This window comes from Crinia signifera, chromosome 6, assembly GCF_055691185.1.
Source record: "Crinia signifera chromosome 6, ASM5569118v1, whole genome shotgun sequence".
Classification (NCBI taxonomy): Eukaryota; Metazoa; Chordata; class Amphibia; order Anura; family Myobatrachidae; genus Crinia; species Crinia signifera.
Window position 1 is genome coordinate 148,396,157 of NC_139222.1, and position 14,473 is coordinate 148,410,629.

Below are 14,473 nucleotides of genomic sequence, written 5' to 3' on the forward strand. Positions count from 1 at the left end.
GAACAAAATGGCCACTTTTCAATGGTCCCCAGACTCAGAGCTTGATAAAGGGGAGGGCCCATTAGGCATGTACCCTGAGTTCCACTAATTTACAAATGTAATTTCTGCGCATGTGCAAACCCCAACTGTGAACGGCCTCGACAATTTACAATGTAGTCAGGCCATTTGCAGTGGGGAAGGAGGAACAGGGGCAGTGCTGGCGCTGGATCATGGGAATTTATGGGCATCCCCATGGAAACGCTGGGTGTTCCATTGGGAATGCGGGTGGGATGCAAATATAAGTCAGTCTCCACTGACTTATATTTGCGAAAGCAGGAAAAATCATTCAATGGTTTGCGACCATTGAATGATTTCTCCTGCTGCAGGCACATGCAAGGGGATGTGTCTTCGTAACACATGCCCTTGCATGGTTGCGAGGAGAAACAGCAGTGGGAGTTGTGTCAATTAGAATCACCCCCTTGGCTTCAAGTTGGCAGACACCCCTGTTCTTGTCAGTGGCTCTGACCCCTCCTGTGGGCATACAATTGAAACTCACTTGATTTTTCTTGCATATTTGTATCTCTCACAAAGCTATGGAGGACAGCTTAGATATGTGATCACAGTAACAGTAGTAGTAGTAATAACATTGTACAATGTTACTTCTACACAATTGGATTTTAAGACTTGATAAATATATACAGATATATATAATTATTTTATGATGGAATTGGTCTGGAAGCCGCTTTAGTTTTTACAGCTACTAGTAAATCTCCTCCTCTGTGCTCTTGGTTTTAGATCATAGGGAAACCCATATCTAAAATGTCCTGAGTCCCCCAGTGCCTTATCACAGCTGTGCTCATTGGCAAAGTAGTGGCTATGAATAAATAATGTGGACTGAGACTTTGCGACTTTGGTGGTTTATCAAAGTTTTCACCATATTTCATTTTTTGTTTCTCTTCCGCCTTCTTAATCTTCCCAGGTTCTACTAGTGTAGGAGACGTGTTACAAAAGAGTCCCTGTCTGCACTTAGCAGTATAACATGGTAAAACAACAAGAAAAGAAAAACCAAGTAATTATGTCAATCAGTTGAGTATCTTCTTTGTTTATGTGAGAGATATAGATCTAAAGCTGAACATTCACATTGCAATATCAGCAGCAGTATGACCAAATAGTCTAATATTTCTAAACTATGTACCCCTAACTACCTGCCATGCCCAGACCAGGCAGTAGAAAAACCTGTGTTTTTTTTCTCTTCTGTATGCAAAAGTTTTACGGGTATTAAAAAATATTTATTTTAATTCATATACACCGTATACAGTGGTCAAAGTGGAGATTTTGAAGTGGGGGTATGGAAATATAGCAGTATTTTTCTGCATACGCTCCATGAAAGGGGCGTGGCCACACAAAAGAGGGTGTGGTCACAAACAAGGGGGTGTGGCCATTACACATATAATGCCACCTGTAATGCTCATTATACATAATGCCCCTTTTAGAAAGAATGAAATCCATGCCACCTTCAACAAATTTCCACTCTTAGGGTGCAGGCCAGGGATGGGAGTATGGAGTACCTTTTTACCTGAGGCTCTGCTGCTGTTGCCGGCTCTGGCCGTTCACAACTCCCGCTGTCGGCTCCAGACAGGACCTTCCCCGGGACTGGCAGTCTCAGGGGATTTGGGTGTCACACCCTGTGCTGTGGCCTCGCTGGATGGGGTAGAGGCCTCTTCTCAGCGCCGCCGTCTGCCCCCAGCTTGCTGCCCGCTGACTCTGTGCTGCTGGGCTCTGTATGCTGATGCAGCACCTCTCTCCCACTCCTGCTGTCTTGGTCCCGGAACTCTGGGGTTGGCGGGGGTCACGGCTGCTCCATCCCGATGGTGTCAGCAGCCTCCGCCTCACAGCCGCATGCTGCTAAAGACATCACCCCCGCACTTGTCATCTTTCCCCGGCACGGCAGTGACGTCACCCCGCCGCCTGCCGCCGACCCGCTGTACTTGCTACGGCTGTCCCCCTCTGCTGCCGTGGTCTCAGCTCCTGCTGAGGCACTGCTCCTTCCGCTGGACTGCCGCCATCAGGTGTCTCGGCTCCGACACGCTGCTCCCTGGATGCCGCACACTCATTCTTCCTTGCCTCTGTGAGAAAAAAAAAGCAGTGCTCGAAGGAAGTGCCGGTATGTCATACCGGCGTATACCGGCCCACTTCGAGCAATGGCCCTATAGGTAATGTTTACGCAGGTGTCTGCATTTAAATAAATGCATAAAATGACTTTAGAATATTTGCTTAATTATGGTAGTGAAGAGATATCTGTATTGCTCATAATCCATGTGTCCCTTTGATATGTGTATGTATATATATATGTAGCTTTATATCCCATTGCTCAAAGTGTGTCTATATTGCTTTCTCTCATTATAATATTGTTGGTACACAAAATGAATTCTTGCTTCTACGTTGCTCCTGAAAATGATATGTGCCTCACTCCAAACTCCAGTTGTAATGCTTTCACTCCACCTACCTCCTTCAGTCTATCTGTGCAAACTTTTGCATCTTCACAAATGAGGCTACTTCATAATTCTATCAATCTACCAATCTAGAAAAACAGCCGTTGAATGCTTTATCTGCGCTATGCTTCTATTTATTGTTGTATGTTCATTTTATACAATTTAAGGTACTTGTGTATTTTGGCGGCGCCCATCACATCGCATACCATAACGCATACGATGGTATGCGATGCGACGCGATATCGTACGATAGTGCACGATGGCATACAATTTTGAAATTGTATGCCATTGTACATGGCATACAATGCCATACGATGCGATGCGATTGAACATTGTATAAGCACCCTAATGGGTGCTTATACAATGTTAAGCACCCAGATGGGTGCTTACAATGTTAAATGCACCCCCACGCCACCCCCCCACTATAAACGTCAACCCGAAGCGTGGCGAGCGCAGCGAGCCTGCGTGGGGTGGCGGTACGCGTCCTACGACCTTTTCATGCCCCCACTATCCACCTCGGCGTGGAGTTGAGAATAGAATAGTGTGGCGAGCGCAGAGAGCCACCGAGCCCGAAGCGTGGCGAGCGCAGCGGATACCTGTGAAGCCCGCGAAGGGACGCGTTTACCTGTGAAGGTATCCGCGTCCCCTCGCGGGGCTCGCCACACTATTCTATTCTCAACTCCACGCCGACGTGGATAGTGGTGGTATGAAAAGGTCGTAGGACGCGTACCGCCGGCGCTCGCCATGCTTCGGGTTCATGTTTATATTGGGGGGGTGGCGTGGGGGTGCATTTAACATTGTAAGCACCCATGTGGGTGCTCAAAAGCACCCTTTAGGGTGCTTATACGAATTTTGGTCGTATAGGGGGTCAAAATCGCGTTGCATCGCATCGTATGCCATCGGGTGCATGGCATGCGATGCGATGCGATCTGTTCGTCGTACGATGGACATCGGGGGCGCCGCCAAAATACACAAGTACCCAATTTAATTAAAAATATGTTCAACACTTAATGCATCACTAAAAATTGGTTGACAACCCAATTTCCACACAAACAAACTTTTGCTGCTGGTAATAAATTACCTCATATATGCCCTAAACCTACTCAGGACAAGCAAATATGCATTTACATTGCTCTTAAAAAAAAAATAAACAAAAAAACAACAACTGTATAAATATACATATTATTGTGCATGCTAGGGTAGACTGCTCCACTGGAAATCTAATATCCCTGAAGGTGCGATTTGCATTTGACTAAACCAATACTACAATTTAAATTCTATTCTTTGCGCAAAACATCTTACACAAAGCTACTCTACGTATGTCTTATTTATAGTCTGTTCACAGCTCATAACATTTACTATTCAGACTTGGATTATAAAACCTTCACAGAATGTGATTCCAGAGCACAGACACATCCCCAAGTCTAAGCTTTGTAAAAAAAAAAAAAAGATGAAACTAAATTAATTTATTCCAAACCATATTTCTAGTAATTTAGGATGCCCAAAACGAGTATACAGTATGAGTTACCTTTGGGGTAAATGCAACTGTTGGATTGTATACTATCCTCTATAATTTATTAGCATAGGCAGTTTATTTTTAACATCAAATTATTTTTTTTGAATTTCCCTGTTTAATGTTGATTACAAATACATCTTAAAGACAGAGAATATTAGCTGAATGCAACGTTTATTTTTTTGTGTTGTATTTTTGTGTGTGTGTGTGTGTGTGTGTGTGTGTGTATATATATATATATATATATATATATATATATATATATATATATATATATGTGTAACACACAAGTACAACAGTACAAATAGGCAACAGAGATATTTTCAGAAGACCATCATACTGCTTAACAGCTTAGTTGTAATATCAGATGAAACCGGTACAAAACTGCATAATTTTCTATTAAAACAAAATGTGTTTTAGTTTTTTATGTTGAACAGTCACTACATGTTCAGGTTTACAGTTACATTATTAGACAGAATGAATAAGCAGGGTCATTTACAATGGTCAAATGATGATTCATTTGGCATCAATTTAGAGAATACAATGATAAATGTAGCTGGCAGATAATGTAAGTAAGAGCAATACATTTCTTTGGCTTGACAAAACTTTGGCATTCTCGAAGTCCCTATGACACTAAGGGGGGAAATGTACGAGTATGAGAGATTCAGAATGTGAGAGATTTTGTTAAAAAATCTTCTCTCTTTTTTTTAAAAAAAAGGCAATCCTTCACATTGCCAAACCAGTTTGATTTTGAAGTGTAATGATTGCCGCTTTAAAAAAAATTGGAGATTTCTTACCAGATTTCTCACTTTCTAAATCTCAAATTCTATGTTTCTATGTTTCTATGTTTCTCATCCTATTACATTTCACCCCAATTTTTTTAAATTGAATATAAGAACTGTCAGTGAAGCTCACCAGAAAGAATTTAAAAGTAACAATGAAATTAAATATTAAGAAAATAGGCTAGTTTATAGACTAATAAAGGAGATGCAGGGATGGAGAGAGTTTACCAGTACGCAGAACCTGCTACAGGTTGAGTATCCCTTATCCAAAATGCTGGGGACCAGAAGAATTTTGGACAACGCATTATTCCATTTTTCAGAATATTTTATTCAATGATGTATCTTGCATTTATGTTGTATAAGCACATCAAACACATGAAATACACACAAATATATTTTATTTGTGCATAAAACAAGGTTTCAAAACATGAAACAAAGTTTGTGTACAATCTCAGATAATAAATTTGAAAGCCAACCAATCATTTTCTTGCAGATTTTTAGTGCCAGTTACATATTATGTCCTTAGTAGTGCTGTTAAAGATGACCCAAGTAGGTTTGTATCCCCCTTATATATCACCACTGACAGTGCCTGATGCACATAATTGCCACACAGTGCCAGATAACACAATTGCCCCCACGGTGTCAGATAACACATTTGCCCCCACAGTGTCAGATAACACATTTGCCCCCTCGGCGCCAGATAACACATTTGCCCCCTCGGTGCCAGATAACACATTTGCCCCCTCGGCGCCAGATAACACATTTGCCCCCTCGGCGCCAGATAACACATTTTCCCCCTCGGCGCCAGATAACATATGCCTGCCTGGTGCCAGATAACATATGCCCACTTGATGCCAGATAACACATGTGCCTCCACGATGCCAGAAAACACATATGCCCCACAGTGCCAGATAACACATGCCCCCTCCGTACCAGGCTGGGAACAATGTGACAACTATCTCTTTCCCGGGTAGCTACTACTCCAGGACAGTACCTCACCACAAAAAAAAGGTATCTTACCTCTGGCAGGCATGGCGTGGAGGGTTACTTCAACCCGCTGCTGACACCTTCTGTCGGCAAGGCACTGGGAGGTTACTGCACAACTTCTGCCAAAGCACTGCTCTCTGCTTCTGTTTCCGGCAGGGGGTTACTGCGGGACACTCTGCCCCTCTCACTGCAGCCGTTCGCCTCTGCTAACCTGCCTTCATGCTTCTGCTAGACTGCTACCCTGCCTTCCCACCTCCGCTGCCAACCACCACAGCCCTGCACTGTGCGGGTGTGCAGTGACGTCACCCGTGCACCCACGCAGTGCACTCCTGGGAACGCACATTTTCTTCTGAAGCCTCTCCTGGCTTTGGAGTCCTGATAGGGGCTTTGCCCTTCAAGCCCATGAGCCTTGTGGGCCGCAAAAGTAGGCGGCTGGGGCCGCGAGTTTGACATGTCTGTTGTAATATAACAAGATGGAGACCAACACCACTATATAGCACAGCTCATGAACCCCTCCCCCCCCTCCATGATGAAGGGAGAAGGAGACACCCAACAGGCAATATATAGCATAGCTCAGGAACAGCCACAGATTGGAGAAGACACCCATCAGCCAGGGATGCACTTGGAACCTGGAAAGGGAATGTAGATCCAGTCTGTGAACCATACAGGGTGACATGAGAATAAAATATATGAAAGAGTGGCACGCTGGGGACTGCATTACAGCAGAAGGAGCCAATTGTACTGCTATAAAAATGGGTGCCTGGCAAATTATATAGGCAAATTATATATTAATTATATGCATATATGACTCTCTAGATTTATGACTACATGTGTGACCTACAGATGGAGCCTGCCTCGTCCTTGCCCGGCGCCCGCCAGAATGTCCCCTCGGGTGAGCGCCGGCAGACAGGGACTCCATTAAACTGGGACGCGCGTGCGTCTCATTCACACGCATCTCTTATTCTCTCGGTGGCTGGGTAGCGGCACCCTGCCCGTCTAAGCTTCAGGGAGACAGGCAGGGTTGGGGCAGTGAGGGGGACCGGTGGCGCTGGATGTCAGCGGGGAGCTCCGTTGCCACGGGGCGTGCATGCTCCCTGGCTGGAGTTGGGGGTACGCGATAGAATCGCCAGCCTCTGCCAAGATGACAGGGGCTACATACTGTATGTTCTGCATGTGTTAATATGCATCTGTGACTGTGTGCATGTATCTCTGTATCTGAGACCCTACATATGTTTTCACAACTCTTTCACATTATGTTAGTATTACAGCAATGTACTAATGGGTAACTGGAAGAGAATTCACTAAATCTTCTTTAAGCCCTTTATTTCCCTTAACATCGCATTTTTTAAATTAAGCAGATTGCATATCCCAGACTTGTAATGGGAAATGTGATCTGCTAAAATTTACTAACATCAAATTGTAAAAAAAAATGGAGGGAACCCTGCAACAATAACACAATTTCCAGCTGTATAACACCATCTTGAAATTGTGTTATTTTTGTAGGGCTTCCTAGATTCTGCAGATGTGATGAGGCTTGAGGAAGAGAGCTTTCCTCTCCCTCTCCTTCTTCCTGTCCATATTTTGGATAGCAGCCAAATGTTTCCTGTGGCTGTGCAAAGCAGTTCTGTGCTGTTCCATTTTTGACAGGTCCATGATTTTTTATTCAAAATTCCTCAAATACCTTACTGTGTCCAGCATTGGGTGTCTCCTCCCTCCAGCATTAGTGTGGCAGCTCGCCATCAGGAATATCAGCTGTAGGGTTCACTAGCTTGATTAAGGGCAATTAATTTCTTTGGCTTGACAAAACTTGGGAACTCTAAAAAGTCCCCATAACTAACATTTTTTTAATTGAATATAAGAATTATCAAAGTAACTAATAAAAAACAATATAAAATGAATATATAAATTAAATATTAAGAAAATAGGCTAGTTTACTAAAATAGATTACAAACAAAATGTTATATTGAGGTATAATTTCTTTATTGGAGTGCAATTCAGTTATTTAACTGATATCTGTACTTAAATGATTGTGATTTGCAAATTAGTCAGAAGTCTAAAAGTGTAAGATGTAGGCTATACAACCATATACAGAAGGGATACATTCAGAATTCCGGCAGTCAGGAGATTGGTGCTGGAATCCCTACACCAATGAGGATGCAGACACCGGATTTCCAACTTGAGTATGCAGGGGAGGGTTAGGCTGGGCAAGGTGGAGGTGGTGAAAGGGGTTAGGTTTAGGCACTAGGGGGGATTAGGGTTAAGGGTTAAACTATGGGGAGGGAGGATTAGGCACATAGAAGGGGGATTAGAATTAGGCTGCTGGGTGGGGGGGTTAGGTTTATGCGTTAGGGTTCGGGGTTTGGGTTAGGAACTGGCAGTGTGCTTTAGAGTCATTAGGGGCAGATTAGGGTTAGGCTGCGTAGAGGGAGGGTTAGGGGGGCAGGGGGATATTAAGTATACTTACCAGACCCTTGTCGGGATTCCCTCCATCGGGTTGTCAGAGTTGGTATTCTGAACGCTGGCATCCTCACCATCGGTCATCCATAGGTATTGCACAGAACTAATATGTTAGATGTAGGATACACTGTACAACTATATACAAAACCAGTGTTTATGTATTACTCTTTTTCTCAAGATATAATAAACTTTCATGTATAGAATTATTTGTGAGAAAATTTAGTTTATAATCCTTTGTTTTACAGCCAAAGCAGAAATTGACAATAAGCCTCCCTGGATACCTTTACATCATTGTATTCAAATGAAAAAAATCCAGGTACAGTATATTATTGAGATTTAAAAACTGTTGCACATAATATTCACATTATTCTTCATTTCACCACAAAATGTATAATTTGTAATTAGTCTCCCTAATTCTACCATAACCACATCACATAGCAATATTAATAAACATTTCTATGCTAGTCAGTGGCATATCTATAATAGGTGCAGTGTGTGTGGTGCACATGGGCCCCTGAGTCCCAGGGGGGCCCACACCATGCACACAGAACCCATTTTGGAAATACTTACACTTTTAGTCCAACGGCAGGAGCGCTGTAGAAATTACAGGAAAAATGGCACAGTGGACATTTTTCTGGCGATCTGAATGTGAAGTGGAGTCTAAGCGCTCTAGTGCTCAGACCCCACAGCACAACAGAGGCTCACGCATGCACAGTAGGGTCTGAGCACTAGAGCTTTCAGACCCTACAGTACTTCTCCCACAACCGCTTCCGGCAGAGAAGAGGTGGCCTGGCCAAGGAGGCTGCACACAGGCCTCCTCCTCTCTCAACAAGCCTCTTGTACCAGCCCTTTTCATATGCTAAAAATTGTTCAAGATTAAAATTTACAAACATCTCTTGTGGTCCTATTTTCATTTGCAAAACCAGCCTCTATAGGTTTCTAAGGGTGCTAACATTGAAATCAAGCTCCAGTATGTGAAACATTCTATAGCTTGCTTCCAATAGTGCAGCTAAACAAACATTGACGTACTGATTCCACCAGCACTGTGGTCCCAGCCGGTTAAGTGTAGCAAGTGAAAAGTCCCCAGAGCCGGCTGCCTGTGTCTCTTATTTCAACTCCGTTCTTTGTGAGGCTACAGGCTATGCATCACTTTTAGGGAAAAAATTACGGTCAGGGCAGTCAAATTGTGGAACTCTCTTCCTGGAGAAGTCGTGTCGGAATACACAATAAATACATTTAAAATAAGGTTGGACAAACATCTATTGGGCAAAAACATTCAGGGGTACAGAGCAACAATCTGAATCTGTCTTTAAATAAAACAGAATACACAACACACAATAAGGGATCTAGCAAATGGATCATACACACTTACCAAAGTTGAACTCTTTGGACGCACATCTTTACTCAACCTTAACTACTATGTACTGTAACTATGTAATTTAGAGGGCCAGATGCTGCAAGTAGGGGAATTCTAATTGGCACCACAATTGAACTCCACCTATTTAGGAAAGTCCCCGGGGAGCACTCTTGTATCATAGTCTAGGCTCACACATTGCTCCAGCGTTCCTGATCCTTGTGTTTCGGCTTCCTGTTACTAATTTTGGCTACTCTTGAGGCCTGATTTTGTCTGATCACTTTGTACTGCATTGGTGATTTCTGGTTTGACCTTGGCTTCCCTGATTCTGTCTGCTCCCTGGAATCTCACTGTCCATCTGTTTCAGATCCAACTTGACGACTACTCTCTATACATACACCACAAATCTCCAGCTCTACCTGTACAAGGGAACCTTGCAGGGGTCCCTGATGAATTCCACCTGCAAATTACACTCCACAACTCTGTTCTGGATCTAGGCAATCCTAAGTACAGGCAAGCATTCACTTCCCACAGCGATTGTGACATCTACTGTAGCAGCCTAAGGACTGTTGCATCACATCATTTTTTTAAATGGAAATGGATCATTCCCCACTTGCCAGAACTCGCATTTGCAAAGCTCTGAGAGCTGTACGAACCACAATATTTTTAGATTAACCTATGCAAATAGGCTCTACAATATTATCTGTGAAGGCAAAACTGGTCAAAATGAATCCTATACCTTTTCTAGAAGAGTTATCCCTTTCCAGTCTGCTCTAACATATGTCAATGTCTACTGTAGGTAAATCTGGGGTGCTTTGGGTGCTGATGCTACACTCTAGCACTTGTAAAGTTGGTAGGATTGTGCCGAACACCCTAATACTGGCCATGCCCCAGAAGACACTTTCTGTAAACTGCTGGTGAGAACATATAGTCCACAGAAATTTTTCAAGCACTTTATTATAATCCCACGGTCCAGGGTATCAAATACTGCAAAAAGATCAAGGAGGATTAAAATTGAACAATCAAGAAGTGATATAATATTTGCTTCCTTTAGCTAATGGGAAACAATGCCTGTCACAAACAGTAAAGTAAATACAAACAGAAGTGAATTATATCAAAGAATTATGTGATAGAATCATGTAAAATCCAATGCATATCTTACTCAGCATCTGCAGAATTAAGCAAATGAAAGTAATTTCACTTTTTTCAAACTTTTTATTCTACTCTAATTCATTCTTAACTTTTCTTCATTTCTACTGTGCTCTTCTTGTATTTCACAGTATATATCACTGTATTGATGTGCAAACCTTTCATTAAAAAAAATATGAATGAATGTTCCTTTTCTCCTTGTAAAAGACATATTTAATCAATAATGGGGAAATAAAATATTTACTAAGCTAGATCTGAGAGGAGCATATCATTTGATGCTGAGCAGACAGAAGGATTAATAGATAATGGCTGTTAACACCTGATGTGCATACCCCTTAGCCAAACTGTTCTGGACCAGAAGAATTTTGGATAATTAATTAAGCTTATTCTGTATTTCAGAATATTTTTAGATTTTAATTGAGGACAGGACCCATGTGTAACTACAAAATGCATTTATATTGTATAAAAACATGAAATGCACACATATATATTTGTGCATGAAACAAGGTTTCAAAACATGAAATAAAGTTTGTTTACTATGTCAGGCACTGATTTTGAATACAATCATTTTATTGCACATATTTAGTGCCAGTTACATATCATGTTCCCAGTAGTGCCAGTTACCGATGTTCCCAGTAGTGCCAGTTATATACCATGTCCCCAGTAGTGCCAGTTATATACCATGTCCCCAGGAGTGCAAGTTACAGATGTCCCCAGTAGTGCTTTTAGCAACAACAAAAAAAGTACATTCAGGAAACTATGGTTTTCAGAATAACTTGGATAACAGATATCCATAAGGGATACTCAACCTGTACTGTATTTACTAATGGCCTGGCAATAAATGAGTCGCACAAGACCTCCAGCACAAAGAGGAGTTATTTTGCATGACTGGACCAATCTGTTGGTTGCTCCTTTGACCAGGAAGTAGATTTATAGAGGAAGTGCCACCATTTATAGAGCTAATTTCAGTCAATGATTACACATGCAATGTGCTGAGTCATTTTTTAAATAATCCTGAATGTATAAATTTCAACATATTTGGTGAGATACAGAGTCTCATATTAGGTGAGATCCAGAATTTGATTTAGTTTTTTATGCACCATTTTGTAGCTGATATTTTTGATTTACACATTTTCTATGACCTGAATCTAAATTTGCATGTTCATGTCCAGTTTTAGTCACAGGGTTTCAAAGTATAATGTTGATACATTTCAAATTATGTAGTTTTGACCTTAAAATATTTGGCAAAATATAGTAGGAGATATAAGTAGTAGTAGTTGCATTAGTGAATAAAAACATAATCAACAAAGATAAATATGTGTGGTGCGCAATTATCAGCAGCTGGCAAGGGGTAGTCACTCCCCTAAATAGGTAGAGATATAGAAACATAGAAACATAGAATTTGACGGCAGATAAAAACCACTTGGCCCATCTAGTCTGCCCCTTTTTTTAAACATGTCACCTCAAACCATATTTGATCCTTATTTTTTTGTAAGGATATCAATATGCTTATCCCAAGCATGTTTAAATTGTACTCCTGTATTTGCGTCTACCACCTCTGATGGTAGGCTATTCCACTTATCTACTACTCTTTCTGTGAAAAAATTCTTCCTCACATTTCCCCTGAATCTTCCTCCCTCTAGTTTCGTGTTCTGTTGCTCCTCTTCCTGTGAAGAATGTCTCCTACCTGTACCTTGTTAAAACCCTTGATATATTTGAAAGTTTCTATCATGTCCCCCCCCTTTCCCTTCTCTGCTCTAAAGTATACATATTAAGATCTTTTAGTCTTTCCTGGTACGTTTTGTGATGTAGGCCATGCACCATTTTAGTTGCTCTTCTTTGTACAGTCTCTAATGTATTTATATCCTTCTGGAGATATGGCCTCCAGAACTGAACACAATACTCTAGGTGAGGTCGTACCAATGACCTATACAGTGGCATTATTACTTCTTTCTTTCTACTGCTGATACCCCCCCCCCCCCCCCTTTTCATCCCTGCTTGATGCTGCACTGTAATCCACAAAAAAATCCTAGTGTGCGCAAGAACACATGGCCAATAAAGTTGATTCTATTCTATTCTATGCAACCAAGCATCTGACTTGCCTTCTTCATTGCTTTGTTACATTGCCTACCTGCTTTTAAGTCCCCTGAAATAGTGACACCTAGATCCCTCTCTTGCTCAGTAGTTTCCATTATAGTGCCATTTATACTATATTGATTCTTTGGATTTCTGATACCCAAGTGCATGATTTTGCATTTTTTGGCATTAAACTGTAGTTGCCATTCTCTTAACCATTTCTCTAATCTACCTAGATCCTCAATCATTTGTTTTACCCCTCCTGGTGTGTCTACCCTGTTGCATACATTTGTGTCATCTGCAAAAATGCACATTTTACCCTCAATTCCATTTGCAATATCACCAATAAAGATATTAAAAAGCACCGGTCCAAGTACAGATCCCTGGGGTACTCCACTTGTAACCTTTCCCTCCTTTGACTGTACTCCGTTTACTACAACTCTCTGTTTTCTGTATTGCAACCACGCTCTTATCCATTCAACTATCTTAGAATCCAATCCCAAGCTTTCAAGTTTATTTAACAGTCTCTGATGTGGGACAGTGTCAAAAGCTTTACTAAAGTCTAGATAAGCAACATCTACAGCCCCACCATGATCTATTACTTTAGTCACCCAGTCAAAAAAGTCAATAAGATTTGTTTGACATGATCTTCCCCCAGTAAACCCATGCTGTTTTGGATCCTGTAAATTGCTGGTTTTGAGATATTCTACAACTCTTTGTTTTAAGAGTGTTTCCATCAATTTCCCTACTACGGATGTAAGGTTCACTGGTCGATAGTTGCTTACCTCTTCCATGCTTCCACTTTTGTGCAGTGGGACTACATTCGCTGTTTTCCCGTCCTCTGGGATTACTCCAGTAGCTAGTGACTGGTTGAATAATTCTGTTATTGGTTTTACCAGCTCCCCTTTAACCTCTTTTAGTATCCTTGGATGTATCCCATTTGGCCCCATTGATTTATCCACTTTCAGTTTTGAGAGTTCTGTGAGGACTTTCTCCTCTGTAAATGTACTTGTCTCTCCCTCAGTTTTCTGACTATACTTGCAACTTAACTGTGGCCCCTTCCCCTCTCTCTCAGCAGTGAATACTGAGCAGAAATTATTATTAATATTATCTGCTATTACATTGTCCCCCTCAAGAAAACTTCCACTCTCTGTCTTCAGTCTAATTATTCCACTTTTTGTTTTTCTCCTTTCACTTATATACCTAAAAAAGTTTTCCCCCCTTTACCCACTGACTGGGCCATTTTCTCTTCAGCCTGTGCTTTTGCAAATCTGATTACCTTCTTAGCCTCCTTCTGTCTAACAAGATACACCTCTTTGTCCTCATTCTTCTGCGTCTGCTTAAATTTCTTAAAGGCCAACTTTTTTGCTTTCACAATACTTGCTACTTCTTTTGCAAACCACAATGGCTTTCTTTTTCTTGTGTTTTTCCTAACTCTTCTGACACAAAGGCTAAAAATAGTATGCCAGCGCTGGCTAATTGATATACACAAGACAGTTCACAATGATAAATAATATTTATTAACTGAAATTATAATCAATGTAAAAATCAATAATAATAATAAAACTCAGAGTAATGCAAATCACAATATATATATATAAAATAGAAAAAGGTAAATGTCACATTTGTAACTTCAATTGTGGTATATATGGTTGATAAATTTCACTTTAAAAGTCACAATTTT

General features: G+C 41.3%; 1 protein-coding gene across 1 annotated transcript in view; it reads left to right on the top strand.

The window, feature by feature from the left end:
* The window catches only part of CFAP97D1 (CFAP97 domain containing 1), a 58,835-nt gene that overhangs the window by 15,892 nt on the left and 28,470 nt on the right, over nt 1-14,473 (top strand). The window contains exon 2 of the mRNA XM_083147579.1: nt 8,456-8,526. Within this exon, the coding sequence (XP_083003705.1) occupies nt 8,456-8,526 (71 nt within the window). The remainder of the gene's footprint in view (nt 1-8,455; nt 8,527-14,473) is intronic.